This window comes from Condylura cristata, unplaced genomic scaffold, assembly GCF_000260355.1.
Source record: "Condylura cristata isolate star-nosed mole 26May11 unplaced genomic scaffold, ConCri1.0 scaffold00032, whole genome shotgun sequence".
Classification (NCBI taxonomy): domain Eukaryota; kingdom Metazoa; phylum Chordata; class Mammalia; order Eulipotyphla; family Talpidae; genus Condylura; species Condylura cristata.
Window position 1 is genome coordinate 8,134,791 of NW_004567133.1, and position 22,378 is coordinate 8,157,168.

General features: G+C 47.6%; 1 protein-coding gene across 2 annotated transcripts in view; it reads right to left on the bottom strand.

The window, feature by feature from the left end:
- The window catches only part of PRKCB (protein kinase C, beta), a 281,444-nt gene that overhangs the window by 23,700 nt on the left and 235,366 nt on the right, over positions 1-22,378 (bottom strand). For both annotated transcript variants that reach the window (XM_004692061.2, XM_004692060.2), the window contains exons 11-16: positions 17,342-17,433; positions 15,258-15,320; positions 10,204-10,342; positions 7,010-7,090; positions 6,688-6,795; positions 1,344-1,484 (exon numbers count right to left, since the gene is read on the bottom strand). In XM_004692061.2, the coding sequence (XP_004692118.1) occupies positions 1,344-1,484; positions 6,688-6,795; positions 7,010-7,090; positions 10,204-10,342; positions 15,258-15,320; positions 17,342-17,433 (624 nt within the window). The remainder of the gene's footprint in view (positions 1-1,343; positions 1,485-6,687; positions 6,796-7,009; positions 7,091-10,203; positions 10,343-15,257; positions 15,321-17,341; positions 17,434-22,378) is intronic.

Sequence of the window (22,378 nt, forward strand, 5' to 3'; positions counted from 1 at the left end):
GTTCCACTGTATCCACTGAGCCCAGATGACTACTCTTAGGAAGACTGCTCAACCCCAAGCATATTTCAAAATAGGTGTTGAATACCTGGAAGTCAATAAGCACCTGCTTGCTGATGGAGTGGGGGATGTTTAGCCAGGATTAGGAGCATCAGACTAGCATCTGCAAGTGTCTGAAGGACACTCTCCAGAGAAAGAGGCTGGACAGCAGAGTTGGACACAGAGATAACCATTTGGGAAAGTTGATTGTCTGTCAAAATGTAAGTTTGCAATAATTGAAAGGGCTACACAGTGGAATTGGCTGCATCTCAGGGTCTGGCATCCTAACACCAGGAAGGGTCCAGAGAGAAAGAGGACTTGTCGTACACTGACTGAGCGACCTTGGTCTGAGAATAGCAGCAGGGTGTTGTGAGCATGTGATTGCTTAAGATGGTGCCCAGCACATAATAAGTGATCAGGAAATGAATAATATCAACTGCAACTCCGATTATCACCATGTGCTTCATCTGAACACCAGAGACCCTTACATCTTAGGTTTCAAAGACAATATTTAGGTTCACTTTACAGCTCAGCCGGTGGTTTTATAACCCTTAATAAAGTCACCAGGTCTCTGTTGCTTAATCTCACCAAGAAATATCTTCCCAACACAATCACAGTTCTGATGAATTCAGGTGCAAACTCTGCCTCCCCGGCGCTGACAGGAGCTCCCTGCCGAGCCTGTGGGGTTCAAAAGCCCCATGTGTGCACGACGGTACGAAGTGCGAGACAGATTCTTACATTACAGAAACCATCTCAAAGCCATGGCTCCCCAGAGCCCGCCCGCAGGAGTCCCCGAGTGCCTCAGCTTCAGTTGTTTCGCCTTGGGAGGGCGGGAGAGCCGGCTGGTAGACCTGTCTTATTTACTGACTCAGCTGTAGTGTATGTTTCAGAATTAAATTTAAATACCATTGAGATAAACAACATGACCTTTTCAATGTCAGTATGAAGAGAAAACCACACAGTCAAACGGAGGAAACAGCCATAGCAAAATTAGATTCTTTGTTACCGTCCAAAACCAGATCTGGACTCTGTTCACCAAAGAACCATTCTCAAAAGATGCCAGCTAAGACCGTCCCGGAGCCTGAATCGACAGAACAAGACTCAAGAGCCACCAACTTCCCAGTGCTGTAGGAGCTGGGCTGGAGGGACAGAAGGTTCCGCTTTCTTACCCAGTGGCTTTGGGTAGAAACATCAGCACCTAGAGACTTATTCACACCAGTGTTGGTCCCTGCAGGAACCTCAGGCTGTGAGGGGGACGGGTGGGCGATGTGTGAGGACCCACCAGCCACAGGGAACAGGCTACTTACAGCTTTCGGCTTATATGGAGGCTGAATCTCCTTGCGTTCAAGTTTCTCCCAATCAATATACCGGAAAAATGCATGCTCTTTGATGTCACGTTCGCCTTCAGGTCCACAGCCCAGGCGTTTGCCCGGATGTTTGGTCATGAGCTTCAAAAGAAAGAAAAATGTTGACTTTAATGCACTTCAAGCACAGGCGAGGAGGCGCTGAGAGGAATGACTTCCCGAACGCAGGAAGAACCTCAGGTAATTTTTATTTTCTGCCTTCCAGCACAGCCATAATTTCCTACCAAATCTTTATAACAGGAGGACCCAACAATAATGCCTGCTGCTACTCACCCCAGATTATTCGTTATAGGACGGGTCAGACATAAGCCTGAATGTGGCCCTGAACTCCAAGTTAGAAATGCCGCGTGTCACCTTCTTGGTGAAGAATATGTTCTATGCAATTACTGGTGCACTTAATGAGAACAGTTTCAACATCTTTAAATACTCTCCCTCCCACCACAAGGAAACTGGAGATTGACCAAGGCAAAGGCCACACTGATACACATAATATTTGCATTCCTCAGGAAGGCTCTTGTGAAAATGACAAAACAGAAGAAAAAATATTAGTCAAATGGACCCAAGTTTCAAGTAATTACTTTCTGAAATCTCATTAAATAGTCAAAACCTAACCCAGCTCATTTCCCTTGTATCACACATTATACTAAACTCCGCGGAGGTTTCTTTGGTGTTCCATTTAAATTACTTAATTATCGAGCCCTCCATCTTTGGCTCTCTGAGCCAGGGCTAAATAACAAGATGAATAGATGCTCCAAGATGAAACCAGACAGGCTTCCTCTTGTAAATGAATCCAAAGCAGTATGAAAATATCGCTGATCTCAAGACTTCAGCGAGTGCACAGGGAGTAGAGATGGAGGAGTTGGTAATTTGGAAAAATAAAACAAGGCCAATAAGAAGGCATCAAAAGAGGAAACAAGAGCTTGGAACATACTAACCCAAGAAGCTCGCCAGAGCTGACCTGACATCAAGTCGCCCGTGACGTCAAGGTCCTTAGATTTTTGCCAGGACAAAGCAGTTGTCAGAGAGGTGACAGCATATCTGCCTAACTCCAAATCATGTGCTTTTTTTTCTTATTTATTTATTTGTGCATACAGAACTGGGGTACAGGCCAGAGATGCAGGGGCGGTGAGAGGATTCACCAGAGACAGAGTGGGGAGCAGAACAGGCCGACTGAGGAAGCACACTGCTGAAGGGGGCAGCGGGCGGGTCAGGAGAGGTCTGCAGTGCCATGTGGGTCACCTCTGGAGCGGGGATTTAACTCACGCTGCAGTGGCTTGAGCTTCTTAGTGCTGTGCTCTAACCTGCTGCGCCACCAGGGAGGGCCCGAAATCATGTGCTTTTAAGACAAATGAGAAAGCTCTTTGCATGTGGGATCCCCAGGGATAACTGTAGATTGCTTTGGTCAGAAAAGTTTTATGGAGGTCTAGCAAATTGGGCCAAGCCTTGACATCTGAGTAGGACAACGATACGAGGAAAGAAAGGACTAGGAGGTCTTAGGGAGCCCTGTACCCAGATTAGGGTGGATTTCGGGGACTGAACACCTCCTGTGTGCCCTAGCTTTGTGCTAAAGGCACGTGAATCTTCCCTCCTGGTGGCTGAAGAAACGGGGCCTAGAGTAGTCATTTGCCCATGGTCACACAGCTAAGTAGCAGAGCTGTACACTGAGCACAGCCCAGCCCCAGGGTTCCGGCTGCCTGGTCCTGCAGCCTCCATCAGTCTCTGCTTTTCCTCAGTGGGTGGCCAGCGTGAGCTTCCCTCTGCTTTGTCTGTTCAAAGTAGGACTGGCAATCCGAGCAGTTACACTAATTTTGGGGGCACAAAATAGGGTCTTCAGGGGGATGAGTACATAAAAGGCTTTTCATCAGGGCAGGAGATTGCTATCAAAAGCTGAGCTCAGTTTCAGTATAAGCAGGAAGACACCAATGAAGAAAAGTCACTGCAAAGTCACTGCAGACACATCCGGCAGGGATGTGTGTCTCTGCCAGTGTCCACAGGCCTTGTGCCTGGGGCCACGCAGACAGCACTGCCCATCACCTCCCAGACCAGCCTCAGGGCCCAGGGTTCGGGAGGCAGCGGTTGGCTGTAGATTTGAGCCAAGCATCGACCTTGATAAAAGTGAGTGCACGCTCGGGACTCTGGCCTCTGGCCCACTCAATTCAGAAAGATTCCCCCCCCCCACCCCAATGGACAGAGAGTCACTCCAGTTAATCCTGAAGGTTATGGGTCCTAAATTAACAGATATCTGCTCTACTGGAGAATCTGCTAATTGGGGCTGAAGCTGAATGCAGCTGACCTGGAAAAAGCCCCTTTCTTCCATGACCCACTGAGAGCCGCCCTCCACCCCTCCACCCCGCCCCACGGTCCAGCAAGGCAGACTGTGCAAGGAAGATCGTGAGCATACACAGAGCACCTACTATGTGCCAACACCATGCAGCAAGTTTGTCTTAAGTCACCTGATTTAAAGTCCTCAAACACCCTGTTCCATAAGCATTATGATTACTCCATTTTCACAGATAAAACATACAGGAATCTTGAGATGCAAAGGCCACGTGCTCAGTAAGTGGAAGGGTCCAGATTTGTAAGGGTCTTGATTTTCCAAGTTCCCCATCCCCTTTGAAAATTCCTATCTTGGAGGCTGCAAGCCTAAATGCCCGGAAGAGCCTGGTGTGCAGCTTCACAGTGCTAGCATCAGTAATAGAGTAACAGCCCAAGGGTCTTGGAGCAGAGCGCGAGGCTCTGTTACGTGATTTGCGTGCACTAACTCATTCACTCTCCAAAAAACCCTATACATAGTACTGCCATTACCCCCAATCTACAGATGGGGTGGGACAACTTCCCCGCTGTCACAGGGCACTGAGCCTGACGAGGACTTGATCAGAGATGGGCTATTTACCAACTGGGGAGGGCGTGCCCCAGCTAACGGGGCTGCTAGCCAGCTCAGGGGTGCTTTGGGACACAGCGGACCATCACTGCGAGGCTGGGTTTTTCAAGAGAATCTGGAAAGCTTAATGTTTATGGGAAGTTCCTGCATCTTTCAATATTGGAAATTATTTAAGCAGTCTAAAACCTCCTCCCTCTCCCTCGGCCCCCCGCAAAGATCTGATCTGACCTTCCTCTTTTCCTCTTCTCGCCCCGCCTCAGCCCCAGGGCCTTGCTTAGCTCCTAATGAACCTTGGGACCTTGGGGTCTCCACTCTCTTCCTCATTTCCCCTCTCCCTGCCTCATGCCTTTACAGTATTTTCAATCAGTTCACTTCAAGAGATTCAGAAGGCATATGAAAAATATCACATCTGAAATACTCAACATTTACATGGGCGACAATGTGATAACTCTGGGCACAAGCTAGGCACAGGATGATGGGCAGGTTCACTGTTGATTCCGGAGCCTTAGGGAGATTTGGCAGGGGAACTAGATACAGGCAGACCAGCAAGCAGGGAGGCAGAGAGGCTGGGAGGCAGGGAGGCTGGGAGACTGGGAGGGAGGGAGGCTGGGAGGCAGAGAGGCAGGGAGGGAGGTTGGGAGGGAGGGAGGGAGGCTGAGAGGAAGGGAGGGAGGGAGGCTGGGAGGGAGGTTGGGAGGCTGGGAAGCAGGGGAGTAGAGAGGGGGTGGGGGAGGGAGGGTGGCAAACAGCAGCTACACCTCCCAGCCCCACAGTCTGCCATGATCTAATTCTTGTCCAGAGCATTTGTACTTATAGGTATTTGTGCCCCCTGCATGTGCTCCCAAGAGCTTTCTTGCAATGACAGGTTATCACATGTGGGTAATGAAACTCAGGGAAACAAGGCCGCAGGTGGTGGTCACAGGGGCTAGTGGCAGGGAGGAGAAAGAAAGCCGGCAATTTAATTTTCCCTATAATAACGTGAACACTTGCAAAGACCTGTGGATATCAAACATCCTGAGGGCCCTGAATTCAAGGAGGAGGAGGAGGGAAAGGGACAAGGGGGGCGGGAGGAGGGGGGCAAGCAGGGATGCGGGGAGAATACTCCCTCCTCAAGTAAACATTTCCATCAATCTTTAAAAAAAAAAAATGTTAGGGATGGAGATGAACGCATATGTGTTTTTCCCCAAGAACATTTTCAGCTTAGCCTCTGCAGCTGAAACACAAAAGGTAGGTGGTTCACTAAGAGCAGGACTCTAGGAGGTGTGACAAGCAGCTTCTGCACTGGGACTGGCCCCAGCTATCCCAAACTGCTGGCATTTCCCAGCTCTCCCCACCAGCACCAGCCCATATTGGGGGGGGAGGCGGTGAGAGGGTTTCCCAGCTCTTCCAAGTGCCAACCCATAAGGGGGTGGGGTGAGGGGGAACCTGACTATTCAGGAAGAGCAAGGTCAGACTAGCAGAAGTCTGCAAACACCCCCAGGATCAAGGTCCAGCAGCCCCGGCTTATTCCAGTACCAGGGGGTACTGCTGTGCAGGTGTGGCAGACTCAAACCCTGCACCCCGGACCACGGACAGCCAACAGACAGCTGCACAGACCTTATTTCCTGGGGCCTCCAGCACTGCCTTCACACTCTCATCAGAGGTGAAGAGACACCACATTTGGATAATGCTGCACAGTGGGTGTCAAGCCAGAGACCCTTGCAAAGTACAGACAGCCAGATGTCCTCTCGGAGGTGACACAGAGATGCACAGTCTGAAAAAACACTTCAGGCTCATCTGAGGGCACCAGAGGCGAGGACCACTGATTTCCAGGGACTCTCACAGCCCCCTGCAGGTACATGTGCGCGGTGTGTAACAGGCAATCCTTACTCCACAAATGCAAGTCCTTTCTGCACAAACGCAGCTCGCATACATGGTCTCAGGGGAGCAGTGGGGCTTAGGGACACCACTGGGGCAGCTCATCTGAGAATCCCTTAAACCTAATCATACCACGGGATCTTTTCCAAGGACAAAAAGCACACTCTCTGCACTAGCTGCACGGCACAGTGGAGCTGGGCAAGGCCGCGGAGTTGAGTAGCGGCCCTCTGGTGCCCCTTTGCCTGGTTCCAGCTCTTTGGCAAAGCCTCTGTGCTTCCTTCTTCATTCATTCAGTAAGCATTCCCCTGTGCTGGCTCGAGCCTGGAGTCTGGCCAGCAGCAAAAGGCTGTTGCAGGCAGGCCTCCACGTTGCATTTGTGCAAATTAGAAAATTGCTTTCTTTTCTCTGGGAGGCAGCCGCGTGGTGCCAGGGCGTTTGGGTAAGCAAGCGGGCGAGGTCCGAAGGCCCGTCTCCACCCTGGGTGAGACGCTCGGGGCAGGGCCCTGCCAGACGGCAGCCTGGCCACCAGAGTGGAAGGGGCTCACTTACCCCTTTGCAGATGGCCACGGCTTCCTTGGACATGGACTTTGGATAAGCCACATTGTGCTCCATGATGGACTGGAAGAGTTCGTCTTCATCCTCCCCTTCAAAGGGGGCCTGTGGGGCAGAGGAAGGGTGGGAGAAGCTCACCTGCCTGCACCCGCCACATCCCAGCCAGCAGACCCACCCCTGGGGCTTGGAGGAAAAATGCTCAAGGCATTGGGGTGACCGCAGGGAGGTGAAAGTCAGGCTCAGAGGATTTATGAGCTGGGATCAGATGCTATCTTCAAACGAGAGGACTTATCTTACAAACCACGTAACGTAAACTTACCTGCCCAGCCAACATTTCATAGAGCAGGACTCCAAATGCCCACCAATCCACCGACTTCCCATAGGGCTGATAAGCAATGATCTGGAAAACACAAGGCATTCCATCAGGGAGGTCTGCAGGCTCTTGTCGAGGCTGGAGACTGAGTACGCGCTTTAGTGGCAGAAGATGGGTGGGGGTGGAGAGACCCCTGCCTGGCACCTGCCTATTGAAAGAAATTGTCTGTCGCCGTCCCAGATGGGAGCCATCGAAGTGACCCAGGACCCCAGGGTCCACCTGGGCTATTTCTTCATCCTGAGATGGTGGAGATCCTTCACACAGGTGCCTGCAGAGGGACTAACGTCTGCTTTTTTTTTTTTTTTTTAAAGAAAAGATGTATTTATGTATGCATACAAAAGCTAGGGTGCAGGGCAGAGGTGCAGGGCTGAGAGGATTCACCAGAGACGGAGTGGGGAGCAGAACAGGCAGATCCACTGAAATACACTGCTGAGGGGAGCAGCAGGGAGACAGGAGAGGTCTGCTGCTCCCTGGCCAGGGCTCAAACTCCTGCTGCAGTGGCTGCGATGGCTTCATAGCGCTGAGACTTGACCCAGTGTGCCACCAGGGAGGGCCCCAATATCTGCCTTTTAAAGCACTTAGGATGGTGTGCTCTTTTCATTTTTATTCAACGACTGGCATTTTTTAGAAGAAAAGCTGTCTTCATTTCTCAATACAAAATTAATATCATTCACACAACAACGTGAATATACTCACCGCTGTGACTCAGAAAAAGCTAAGATGGTAAACTGTGTTTTTTTAATAATTAGAATTTTAAAGTAGCTACAAATGTAGCAACATCTTATTACCCTTTGACTTTTCATTTAGAAAATTACAGGTAAACAAAGAGACTACAATTAAAATCACCCACCATAATCCTTTATCAAAAGAAAAGTGTGATTAATATTTGGTCTCTTTCCTTCTAGATTCTTTTCTATTAGTATATAATAAACTCTGTATGTGTGCTTTACATAAACTTCAACACTTTAATATGTGGACCTTAAATAGAGTATTTTATTAACTTAATTTTTCCATGCTCCTACCTGTATACTGTCATAATCAGAATTTTTTTTTTTGTCGTTGTTGCTGTAATCAGTTTTTACATATCCATTTATAACTGGGCTATCCAGTGCATGCCTAATTGTCCCCCACCACCCTCTGTGGCTTCATCTCTAAGTGCAGAACCCTTCCCCCCCCCCCCCAAGGACAGTGAGGCCCTGGGGACTGAAGGGAAAGCTTCCAGTGAGAACACTTCTCATTGCAAGCGTTTTCACACCTTTAAAGTACTTCATGTCTTATTTGATCTTCACAACGACCTAAAAAGTTAATCCTTTTACAGAGGAAAAGAGAGTCTGGGGGAGGTGGAAGAAACTGCAGAGGAGAAATGGTTAATTACTGGTCCAGCCACAAAGGAAGCAGCTCAGGCCTCTCTGGCAGGGGCGGGAGGACCCACTTTGCCCAAACCACTCCTGGCTTTTCCTGCTTCACAGGAACTTTCAGAGGCCACAGATACTGGGGCCCACCTGCACAGCTCCTGACTTGATGGATCTAGGGTACTGCCTGGGCACCCCACTATTTAAAAGCTCCTAGGGGGCTGTAAAGTGCAGCAAGAGTTGTGAACCTGAGAAAGTTCTCAAACTCATGGCAGATTAATGAATTGTGCCTGGTGTCAAGTGATGAACAAAATGGTGATAAACTAAGGGGGAACCCCTCTGGGTCCTAATGCAGAATCACTCTTTTGAAGGATCGTTTTTCAGTCACTCCAGTAATACACAAATAGGTTTATACCTTGTGAAAATTTCCAGTAATACACAAATAGGTTTATACCTTGTGAAAATTTTTCAGTAGCCTTCAGATTGAGCTAGTTTTCCCTTTACCTCAGAGATAGCCAAAGTTATCCAATCAGCCCACAAACACCAGGATTTTATGTTTTTACATGTACATGTATGTACTTAGAAAATATAAAGCAGTGTCTTAAGTGTTGGTATTCTTTTTCATACAGTCCGTCTTCCTGGTTTTTGATATTTTCCCCTTAATATGTCCTGCAGATCATTGTACATCTACTATTCCTAACTCACACTTTCAAACTGATGCTCACAAGTATTTATTTCATACTGTAAATAATTTAGTCTATGACCTCTCCCTTACTGGTGGCCATCCCAGTCAGACATATGTGGTCTGATCTTTTTAAGTGCTGTATAGTATTCCTTACTACGAACACAGAATATTCTAGCTAACCATCATCTTTTGAGTCGGGAGGTTCTCTCCTAGTTTTCATTTTTCAATATCTGTGGCCATGAAGAAAGGACTTTGAACACCAATGTTTCTCTGTGTGTGTGTGTGCACATGTATTACAAACCAGGCTCCTAGAAGTGACACTGCTTTGCAAAGCATATGCAGGTTTAAATTTTGTGCCAAGTTATTCTGTGGCAAGGAACTTCCCACTGCCATTATTACACAGCGAGCGGCTGAGTCAAGAAAAGAGCACTTTTAGAATGTCCATTTCCAAGATGCTGTACCAAGCCTTCAGTTCCTTTCCTTAAAAATCCAGTAACAGATTGCAGAATGCCACATTTCCAAGCACCAATTCAGAAGCAGAAAAGGAGAAGGAAAGCTGTATCATCTGGCACAAACTGTTGTACCACAGTGTGCAGAGGAAGTTCATTCCACAACTGACCATTTCTTCGGGAACAGAGAGGGAGGCCCTAGAATGAAATCTTCACCCTTTCGCCTGTGTCCTAACCCCAGGGCGAAGTATCCCGAGTAGCACAAGGACTGTGTCAGCTGAAGGTTCTCTCCACCCTTCCTCTCTGTCCCTCCCTTAGCAAACATTTCAGTGTCATATGGCCATGAGCCACAGCAGCTTGACAAAGAATTTTACTGATGAGTGGTGGAAGGTTCTCTCGAGTTTTATTTAACTTTTCTCCCAAACCTTGATGTATTTTGGGCCTGAGCTTCTGGATGTGTGCTAAGTTAATTTGGATGTGTGATGTGAAAGGGATGATTTTGCGTATAAAGAAGAACTGGCCTGAGGTCTGCTTGCAGGTACCCCCTCTTCAGCAATCCCCACCCAACTCTGACATGGCCTCGACTCTGACATGACCGCCTGGGGGGAGGGGGGGGAGGGGAGGGTGTGTGCCGTGGGTCCTGCCAGCTCTCACCTCTGGGGCAATGTAGTCTGGGGTGCCGCAGAAGGTCTTGGTTGTCACCCCATCCCAGATGTTTTCTTTACACATGCCGAAATCAGCGATCTTGATGTGGCCTTCAGAATCCAGCATCACGTTGTCAAGCTTTAGGTCACTGCAATGGATGTAACAGTTTAGGGGCTTCATTAAATGCTATTTTTGTTGAGACAACTGCAGGCATTGGTTCTATACAAAGGGCTGTTCTAGGTGCTGGGGGCACAGCCTTTGTTCTCTAGCTGCTAACACTCTGGAAGGGAGATAGAGATGGGTACACAGGCTTCTGGATTCTTCTTTTCTACAGAGCCAACTGTGCCAAGAGTCTCATGAGGACACAGAGAACAGCAGCTTCGACCAGAGAGAACCACTAGAGAAAAAGCTGAATACAGGAGGATCCTTGTATCCTAGACATATCAAGAAATGACCTTTGCAAGGACCCTTTTTATTTCTTAGGAAGATAAAGTTCTCATAAAATTTGTACTTAAAAAAAAATCTCTGAAGATAACACAGGAAAAAACTGCTTAAGAAAGTCTTATTTAACACCAACTGTTCAGAGTTCTAGCACATGAGCCAGGAGTTTCCATGGATTCTTTAAGTTAAAAAAAATTTGTTGTGCACCCACTGTGGGATAGGCACCATGCTTGGAGCTAGGAATATACAGTGAACACGACAAACAAGCATCCTGCTCATGTTCAGATTCAAGACCAGTAAAGGGAAAAAGAAAACTAAAAAGTATTCAAATCTATAGGCGTGACCAGGGCAGATTCTGGTGGGTGGTAAGAAGAAAATAACAAAGGATGATGAGACACAGGAACTAGGGAAAGTCACTGTAAGCAGTGTCAGAAGGGACCTCTCCAGGGAGGTGACATTTGACCTTTAACAGTAAGGACATGTACTTCAACCTTTTATTTCATCTGTGTTGATGAGGAGCATTTGCTCTTTGGGGGAACACTTGAACATGCTCAGCATATCGGTCACTCCAGGGTCAATGCACTTCCCTCCTTCCTAGACACTTACTCCAAAGTCAACACTTGGTGTTTGAGCACCAGTGAGGAGAGGTGACAATGGGCCAGACTTTTTCCATCGCAATACAAGTTCAGCTTCTTCTTAGAGGTAAGGGGACCTATAGTTGATTTGGATCTCTACCTTAGGCCATTCTTGGGTGGTGAACATCTGTGGCTTCTGCCTACTCTAGCACCCTGTGATGAGAACATTCTTATATTCCTGTGAAGAACCACCCTTCTCTGATTCTCAGTCCACATACTTGGGAGTACTGCTGATCCTAACTGCTGACTCTCGGAGGGATCACATGGGCCGGTCCTGACCATTGAAAATACCCCACCTTGTGGTTATGGCTGCTGGTTTAGGCATGACCCTGTGTGCCACCAGGAGCTAGTATAGTCATGAAGCATCATCCCTGGCCCTTCTGCCTTCAGGAGAGAGCTGCCTTCTTTCTACATTGGGATTGCTCCATGGAAGAATGCAGGTGCCAGGTGTCACCAGGTGGAGGAAAGAGAGCCAGTTTAGATAAAGCAACACTGAGAGAGAGGGTAGTAAATGAACTCTCCTAGCATCATTTTAGTCCCTGCCCCCACCCCGATCTAAAGTTAGATCTATCCCCTGAACTTCCCTTTTATATCACTTTTTTTAAAAATTGCCTTTTTTAAGTTAGTTTGAATTAAGCCGTGGCCATCAATTTTAAATAAAAGATTACAACCGGAAGAAGTTGTCCTGCCATCCCTACTGTGATTCTGAGGTCTGCTCATCCCAGAGAGGGCCCACTGGCACCGGGTTTACCAACAGCAGCATGCAGGTCTTTGGCGCTGTCCATGGTACCAGCCCCAGGCTCGACTACAGGCTGCGGCAGTCTTGAATGGCAGCTCAGAACCCAGAAAACCTGGACCTTGCAGCCACTTGCCTCATCTAGGCATACCAGGTCTACAAGTGATTTGACTAACAGACGCACACAACATTCTTCCCCAGATTGCTTCCATGCTTTCAAACAGGCAGCTGGGGCAACCAAGGAAGGGATAACAGCTTCGTCTGTGATAGATCAGGAGCTGTGGGTGTGGAGAGCCAGCAGCTCCTGGGGCTAGGGGACACCCTAGTCACTGTCACATAGTAGTGTGTGACAGCTCCCTGCATTCTTTTGTTTGATGTCATAACACTCACTTCTGCCTCAAAAGGAGGCTGGAGCAATTGTTTTCATTTTCAGAAGTCTTTCAAGAGAAAAACCAACACAAGTTTCAGAGTGTTGATCCATAAATCAGATACTAATTTTGGCAAGAAGGATTATTTTTTTTATCTTCTCTGCTCCCAAAACCCCTAATCATGGTCCTCAGAGAGGCCAAGCCTAACATAAATCCTCATTCTCTTTACTTAAAAACTGTCCATTTAGCTGGAGATTTAAATGAAAAGACTTTAGCACCATAAAGGCAATCTCTATAATATCATAAAACCATTCATCTTCTATCATGTAATTTAGGATAAAATAGTCGAGGTAGGTTTTATTACTTACAATTCAAAACCTCAATTGAGAGATTAGAGAGACAGATTTGGAGACTATGGAGTCTGGAACAATGCCTGATTGTAATGCAGATCTGGTCTGGTGAAGATGCCCAATGTCCCTACAGGGGACAGACATTGCCCTCGTTCCATGAATCCCTAATGCTGGTCTCTGAAATGGCTGATAAGAAATGCATCTCTCACCTCTGGAAACTAGATGTAGCTGATTGCTATCACCAGTCTGGATTCTACATCTCTTCTTTCTTGGACACAAACTTCTGATATGAATCTTGAGTGAGGGGATGAGAGTTACAGCCTGGGTTGTGTGCCTGTCCTTGCTACAGGGAGACTGAGAAAGTACCTGGCATTTTCAGTCTATAGAGTTGAAGATGAAATCTGTTCCCACACACAAATATAAGTCCAGATGCTAACTGGCTTGAAAAAGTGATACATATCCCTTAAAAAACATACAGTAGACGTGGTAGAAGAATGGGAAAATGTGTAGTTAGGGGGAAGAATGTTGGAGTTAGATATGATATTAGTACCTAAAATGCTAACCTTTGGATTTTATGATCTGATTGGCCAAAGACTTTGGTCAATGGACCCCAGATTCAAACCCAGTTCCCTGTACACTGAAAACCTAGTCCTGATTCCTAACCCAGGTGAAAAGGACTCTATTTCCTCTCCTGGGACACTCCTGTGAGAGTGGATTTTCCTCCAATAAGCTCTCAGCCCCACATATAATCTCAGCAGCCCTGAGTGGCTTGTTCTATGCCAGTGGAGAACCGGCCAGCTCAGGAGTTCTAGTGACGGCACATAAGGTTAAAAAGTGTAGTGTGAACAATTATCCGAGACCCCTCTTTCTTTAGGTAAACGCTAGCTGAAGTCATTGGCTTGGATTTAGAGGCCATGCCATCACACACAGGACAACAAAATGTTTCCCCATGTGACTGTCAGATGGGACCTTGGGGAATTAGAGGATTCACTGGTCTTTTGTCGAGCACCTACAGAGACACCTGCTCAGGTAGTGATGCCTGTTTACCCAGGCCAACTACAGGCGAGATGATCATACTATTTAAAGCGTGAATTATTACCCTCTGTTTCTGTTTCTTCACTGAGCTCACACATGTCCCAAGTAACACTCTTCATCCTGACCATCTTCCGCTGTCCACTGCCAGGAGCAGGTATGAGGGTGAGCCTCTCCATACTCAACTAGGAGCGCATCTCCTCCACTAGGTTAGTTATTACATAAAGAAGCAAAAACCAAGTCCTACTATTCTGGAGGCTTTGGCGAGACCCCCTTCTTTCATCCACCCACACTGCACCCCAACCCCCAGCACCTATAACCTTACCTGTCCTCTTTGCTTTAGACCATTAGGACGAATCTTTTTATGCCTTTTAATCCCACAACAAGAGGCCCAGGACTCTCGGGCCACCCCAGTTCTTGAGTCCCTTATTACCAGTTCTCTATGGCAGACAGATACCCCACCCCCACCCAGCACTCTCCCTCAGTTTCCCCCATAGCCCTTATCACTACCTGGGAGGCTGTAGCTCTGTGATGTTCATATCTGTCTCCCACCTGGACTATAAGTTCCATGGGGGCAGGGGAGGGGGTGGAAGAGAAGGTGGAGGGGAGGTGTGTGGAGGGGAGGTGGGAGGAGGGGAGGTGTATGGAGGGGAGGTGTGTGGAGGGGGTCACCTGTTTCCTTCACTGCTGTATCCTACCACCTAAAAGAATGCTTAGCTAGTGGCCAGCTTTTGGTAAGTGTCAAATGAATGAATGAAATGGCTTTCGTGGCTCCTTGTGATCATTTAAATAGACCCTTGCTCAAGCCGGATGTCCTTTGGAAGCCCCGTGCCAGCCTCTCTTGCATAATGAACCAGCCTCAGTCTGCATTCTCTATGCCACTTGCAGCCATGTGGCATGAGGAGACTTGTACACCCTGGACGTGCTGACAAATAGCAGCCTTGGGCTCAACAGTCTGTTTTGCATGAAATATAAAATGGTATGACTCATACAGCTATGATCATACACTTGCTCCCCCCAAAACAGGCAAATGCCAAGTTCTGAACTTAATCCTGTCTTTCAGGGAAAGCTACTCTGAGATCCATTTCTAAACTGTAGTTACATAGCAAAAAGGAAAAAATAAAACAACTATTTGTTTCGTAATAATCCGATCCATTACATTCTGCCAGAGTCTCCGCTTACTCCCCAAATGTAGGGTCCACAAGCAAGAGAAAGAAGTGCTGGGCCCCCACTGGGAGCCTCCTCCCCCCGGAACAGACGGTCTCCCGCCGCAGGCTCTGAACATTCTCTGGCTGTCCGAGATCTCCTGCAACCAGACCGAGATGCCCGGGCTCTGCCAGGGCAGTGGGCGATGCTGCCTGGCAGAACACATGCCCAAGTTAGTACTGGAGGATTCCTCCCCCACCGTGGATGCTAATTTTAAAAGCAGTTAAAGAAAGAGGCAGGGTAGGGAAGAACTGAGGGAGATGAGGAGACAGGAAGTACAGCCGTGTTCACTTACCGGTAAATGATGCCCTTGCTCTGTAAGAAGAACAGACCGATGGCAATTTCTGCAGCATAAAATCTGAAATTAAAAAAAAAAAAAAAGAAAAGTGATGGAGAAATTCAAGGACACCACATGCTTGGCAACTCTCAGAATTCAATACAGCATTGAACGAGGCAGAGGACATTTGTGTCCCACCGAGAGTGGTCAGCCACACAACTTGTAAGATGCGGGGGGCGAGTGTGGATAGATGGACAGGGTTTGAAGAGCTGGGAGGCTGCCTTAAGGAAAAGTGGGAGTGAGCAGAGGTTCAGTGATTGTTTAGCGGAGAGGAGGCCATGGGGCATGATGGGCTGGACGGAGCATGAAGGTTCCAGAAGACGCCAAGCTAAAATACCTTGGTAACAGCTAACACGTATTGAAGGCTTGCCAGCTACCTAGCATGACTTTGGGTTATAATCTGGTTTAGATCCTAATCATAGTCCTACTCAGTAAATCCTAGTATTACTTTCCTCCTCCTTAGGTGAGGAAACTGAGGCTCAGAGTCGAAAAATAACTCAGCCAAGTAGACTGCTGGTGAGGGCAGAGGCAGGGCAGAAGGCAGTGTCCATGTCACACTCTCGGTGAAGGTCTGGAAGGAGAGAGGTTTGGAGGGGACCAGAAAGCCCAGCCACACCACAAGAGGTGGGGAGAACTTTGGAGAACCAAGCGAAGCATCCTGATGAGATGTCTGTGTGTAATGAGATGAAGGCCAGCAGTCCATTAGATGTTGGAAGTAGAAGATGAGAGAGTCAACCCTGTGGTCTTAGAGTTGCACCAAGATCTGCAAAGGGCAAGATCTGGAAGCACGAGCTTGCAAGCCCTGTGGGAATACCGTGCCCATAACCTTGGCCAGTGGGGCAGGAAGGTCAGGGCTGAAATGAGCAGGAGTCAGAAGCTTCTGGAATGAAAGGATGGGGTCCTGCAGGCATCCCAGGGTCATTCTAGAGAGCAGCAAGGTCTTAACAAACTCCCCAGAAGAGGTTATCATGGCTAATTCTGATGACTTGCTATGTTCCTGTTCTAAGCAGACGAGATTTGTGTTCTAAAAAGAAGAGACTGACTGCCTTGGGAGCCAAAGAAGACAGAATGGACTCAGCAGGGGAAGCACCTTTCCAAGGAAGGAGTCAGTCTTCCCCCCCAAGAGCCACTGAGTGGAGCCGATCTGCAGACCCCTGGAGGGAAGGCATCCAAGAGGAAGAGTGATGTAGGTCAGAGGACATGAGCAAAGGGGACCTGGGTCAGAAATCTGGATCTGTTTTATGCTAGCTCTGTGGTCTTGAGCAAGTTTCTAAAAGCTCTCTGGTGTGTTTCCTGGTTCGTAAAGTGGAGATGAGAACACTTACCTCTAGGTTGTTCTCAGGATTAAATGGGACAATAGCTGTTAAGCACTTAGGGCTTGGCCCGGTGCAAGCTCCCAGTTAATATTGGCAAATGAATAAACACCGACAGTGACATTCTCCAAGGAAACTACAGGCCTTTCCTTGAGAGTCAGAGGCAAGAGATTAGAGATAAAGCTATACTTCATAATGCTGATTATAACTAATTAGATATAAAGAAACAACTGGGAATTCCGAGTGTCAGGTTTGCAGCTGGTGCGAGAGAAAGAAGCATCCCAGATCAAGCAGGACACCTGTTGCCCAGGTCAGACATTTCTTAAGAAGTTGCTCAAGATACTGAAAATTGCTATGCAGGGCCCTCCCTGGTGGCGCAAAGGTTAAAGCGCAGCACTATGAAGTTATCCACAGCCACTGCAGTACGAGTTCCATCCCTGCCCTGGACCTGACCCACGTGGCACAGCAGACCTCTCCGGTCCCACCCACTGCTCCCCTCAGCAGTGTACTTCGCCGATCTGCCTGTTCTGCTCCCCACTCTGTCTCTGGTGAACCCTCTCACTGCCCCTGCACCTCTGGCCTGTACCCCAGTTCTGTATGCATAAATATAATAAAACTTTAGGTAGATAGATAGACAGACAGACAGATAAAATTTCTATGCAGCTAAAGCCCCAAAGGAATGACCGGTCCAGCCACTCATCCCCAGGGCAAGACATGGTGCTCACTTACACAGCGTGAGGCTCCTTAAACCGGCCAACTTGCTGGATGTGGTACATGAGGTCACCCCCATTCACATACTCCATCACAAAGTACAGGCGGTCCTGCGAGAAGAGACCAGACAGCAAAATCAACATCCTGGAGCACTACTTCCAAATGGAGAGCAGGGAATAATCACGGATTTCTGATCAGAACCACCAGGCCCCTGTGACAGGCCCTCATTCGCCTTCTGTTTCCCCAAGCGGAGTATCTGCACCACAAAAAGTATGCAAATGAGCACAGGTGATGCACAGTTTCTTAAAATTAACTCTATATTTAAATTTTTGTTCCTCTGTACCAGAAAATATCATTAGCTCATTAATCTTGGGACGTAATGGATCTCACTGTTTAGGTTAAAGCTAATAAAGTAGGAAATATTAAGAAATCATAGTAGAGGTAACGGGGAATGGAAGTAACCAGACCCTCTGATGGGCCTCCGTGACCTTCCTCTTTTGGTATTCACGTAATCCCTTCCCACAGGGAAAAGGACTGACTTGTGTCTGCAGCAGGTGACCATAAAAAGGCCTGCGCGGGACTTTCAGGACTGGGCCATCCAAGAAGTACCCTCCCACTTTGCCCCTTCTTGAGCTATTCGTTTTCAGGGAAGCCAGCCCCATGTTGAGGGGCATTTGAGCAGCAAGATGGAAAGAAAACAAGTCACCTATTTAAAAAAAAAAAAAAAAAAAGATGAACACTTTCCATGACAACAACATGGATGGAGCTGGAAGGGACGGTGCTAAGTGAAGTCAGTCAGAAGAAAAGACGAATACCAGATGATGTCACTTATTCATGGATGGGGAGGAGCCAAAATGAGGGTCAGACTGAACCGACAACAAACTCTTCATTTCTGAATGCACAACTGTGGTAACCAGAAGGGCAGGCTGGCGGGGTGGAGGCGGGGGTGGGAGGAGTCCCACGGCGGGCAGGGTTTGCAAGCACGTATTTGTAGAGGTTTGACGCTACAGTCCCTAAAACAGCCAGTGTGTAGATCAATTTTACCTAATAACATCATTGCAGGAAATCTTCCTTGTAGCTTTATCTTATTCACACCTTATATGCCTGTGTCCAGTGTGCACTAAGGGCCTAAGCGGTAGAATAAGAGCAATAGTGAAGTTAAGCTACCATCCTGCAAGCACTTATCATGGCACTAGTGAAGTACCTTCTATATTTGGTTTCATTTTCTCTTAAAACAGCATTACTATTCTGTCCCTTTTAAGGACATGCTACCTGCCGCTCAGAAAGGGAAAGTAGCATACTAAGGGCCACGCAGCTGTTCAGCTACGGAACCAGGGCCTGGGCCCCGAACAATCCCAGCGTCTACATTTGCCACCTTCTATTGGGTTCTGTGCCGGACACTGTATGGATGAGCCGGGGTGTCCTTCCCTCCCAGAGCTTCCAGTGCAGAAGGGGAGGGGAGGCGCAGAGGGATTTAGCCACCCGTTGGACAGGACAGCAGTATGGGCTACTCGAACGCTTCTGAAATGTGCAAGGACATGAGGACTCTTCTCAGTACTGCTACTAGAGGCAAAGTGCTCTCTTGTGCTCACAGTGCCCAAGGCCAGACACGCATAAAGGTCGCCTTCGAGTTAGCAGCAGAGGAGACAGCCAGAACTGCCAACACCCAGCCCCTGGTTCTGGGGGGAGGGGTTGGGGGTTGACAGAAAACAAGCCTAAAAATAGCATCTGTCTTTGCTGCACGTTGAAGAGAACCAAAACACTTGCTTTTAAAAATTATTTTTAAAACTAGCAGATGGCATTGGCCACAGAGAGAGGAATGAGGGAGCGATTTCACTTGCTTGCTTTTTACTTGGAAGAACTCAACTTGCCCCCCAAATTCATTAGTCAGAATCCCAACAAGGCGGGGGGTGGGGGGATCTGCTGTGGGCAGCCCCATGTTTTTGTGGCCGGTTTCCACCACTAACTGTATTTGGGGAAACCCTGAGATCTGTCCTCTTTGGTCTGTGCTGAGCCTGGCTCGGGCAACCCAGTGTCCTGCTATGACGCGTTACAGCTGGCACCTGGCTGTCCTTGTAGTTTCTGGACAAACACTTAGTGGCCCAGTATATGCCAGGTGCTGTTCTACTGCCAGGTGCTGTGTGAATAACCCACATTAGTGCCCGATGTTAGGATTCCCTGGACCAGTGGGGAGACCAGGCATATTCTCAAATGACTGTTTCCCAAGATAGGGTGGGAGATGACTGGGAGGGGCGTGGGTGCTTACGTTTTCACCTTTATAGCTTTATGGTTTACTGTGTATTGTAAAACACAACACCGGAAGCCCCTGATTTTATGACTAGAGAGGAAGAGGAGGATTCATGGAATTACGACAGGCACAGGAGGGATTCTCTGGCAGTAGGGTGACCTGGTTCAGGGCCATCAACCCAAACTCTGGCTGTCCTACTCACAGCTTCAAGAGCTTTACTGTGTTTGTCTGCCTTGTCTACTAAAATTACTTATTTTGAATTATTTTTACTAACTTGCTTTAAAAAAATTTTATTTAAAAATTTTAAATGCTTTTTTATTTTAAAATTTTTTGACTTTATACCAAAGTTATAACTAGCAAGTCATTGTGTCTGTTTAAAAAAAAAAACAAAAAACCGTTATCTGGGGTCTATTAACTGTGCTATATGCAGTCTGGCTTTGGTACATCAATCCTTCAATAACTTATTTTTTTAAATATGCAATCTGTCCACACACCACCAAGTTCATCTCCTACTCTGATGTAAGAAACATCGAAATTTGGAAAACTCTGCGGGAGGCAATCAAGTGCTAATGTTAAGCAGAAAAGTGAATTTTAGAACTTTCATTGAGAATTTATTTCTGCAAGTCATGGTAGTAGGTGAAAAAGGGGCAAAGATAATGACAAAGATAAAGGCCTTGACCTCAGAAAACTCAGAGGCCTTAAAGCAAATAGGCAGTGAATAAAATCATAATCCAAAGTAGACTGTGATCCAAGAAATTGCCTGAGAGGCACAAAAAGTGGGCTCCAGTGAGTAGTTCACTTAACAAAGTAGTCTTGCCCACTCCCTCTGATTTTTACTAATAATTATTTTCTTCCACAGTGCCCTGAAATTTCATTGTTTTCACTCTGCTTATGAAATTATTTCAAGGTCTTAAAAGATATTTCACATGGAGTGGTTCTGATGTGGACTTAACTTGCTAGACTCTACAACATGGAAATAGTATAAAGTAGGTACGTGCAGACATATATTTGACTATATATATAGAAAGATGGAGAATCAGTTCAAGGTCCAGTTTAGTGCTCCCTTATTCGCTCAATTTCTCAGAAAGAGCCTAAAACTTCAACTCTCATCACTCAAGACTAACGAATCCTGACTTACATTCGATCCTTCCCTTCTCCTGAGTTCCACGCAGGCAGCTCCAGCTGGCCACAGGACGTTTCAACGTGGGTGTTCCACTGTCAAATCCAATTAAAAGCTCTGCAAGGCAAGCTCCCCATCTTTCTCCTCAAACTAACCAATCTGCTCAACGTCCAGTGTCTCATCCAAAGTGCCGGGATGTCGTTACTGCCCTCTGTTACACACTGCCCTCGCCCTCTCACCATGAAATGACTTCAACTCATTTTAAATTCCCTTCCTCCTTTACCTCTCCCATCCAACCAGTAAGTAAATAAAGTTGAACATCTGTCAGTGTGCCATGCAAAACAGCAGGAGAAAATCTCCCAAATTTGGGATGCGAGAGCGAGGACAGTCTCACTTTATTTATATATTTTTTAGATTTATTTATTTATGCATACAGAACTGGGGTACAGGCCAGAGGCTCAGGGGCGGTGAGAGGCTTCACCAGAGACAGAGTGAGGAGCAGAACAGGCTGACTGACAAGTACACTGCTGAGGGGAGCAGCGGGCGGGTCAGGAGAGGTCTGCCGCGCCATGTGGTCACCTCCGGGGCAGGCGGGATTCGAACTCATGCACAAGTGGCTCTAGCCTCTCAGTGCTGTGCTCTAACCTGCTGTGCCACCTGGAGGGCCGACAGTCTCACTTTAAACATGACCAGCTGCCAAGGGCAGTATCTGGAGGAGGGTGGCTAGGGAAAGGAAGTCACTCTCCCTCTGAGACAGCTGAAAGTGGCCGTGACCCCATGCTCATGGGTGCCAGGGTACACCTGCCACTTTCAAGAAGACACCACGACAGAGAAAATCAACAATGTGGACAGCACCTGTGTGTCATGTTCTTAGGCCAGCTGAGTACGCGCCTGCCTATTTAATGATCTTTAGTGGTTTTCTAAGCGGGTCACACATTCGCCGTGATTCTGCCTGCCATACATCATGGGCAGCAGCAGGCTATGTCCTGCTCCAATTCAACCACTGTGGGGGCACCAAGTAATCCTTCCCAGTAGGTACAAGCCCTTTTCAAAGGTTCCTATCAAGTTAGGAGTCACCAATTGCCAGCTGACTGGAATAAAACACCCAACCTATACCGAGCCATTCAGAGTCTCTCTCTTCTGAATATGAATTAGAATCAGGGAATCTGGTGGCTAGACAAACTGCAAGAGGCTAGAGAAACCATGTTGCCATGAGCAGGGAGGCAGAAAGCAAGAAAGAAGCAGAGATCTATTCTAGAAAGCTTTGAAGTTATCAAGAGGCTCAGGTGCATCTTTACCTTTGATTTGCTTCCCTCCAATAGAGCTCTTGTATTTTTTTTAAACATGAGCTAGTGTGGGGATTGGGGGAGCTTTGCTCCTGGCAGCCCAACCGTCACTGTGAGACTATTGCCAGAACTTTCAACTGCAATGCTCTTACGTCAAACTATATCCCTGGATACTGCTGCCAGCCCACCGCGGACTCCAAGTTACCAGGATCCCTCGGGACTCGGTGGGACATGCCTTCCACAGAGGAATTCATTATCCCCACCCCCTCCCTCACCCATCTTGCGTTCTGGGTTGATGCTCTTCCCAGCATGCCTTGCAACTGAGTCCTGTCGGGCCACGACAGCAAATTTGGGGAGGAAGTAACTTCTGTCCTTCAATGACTCATAAAATCTAATTCTAT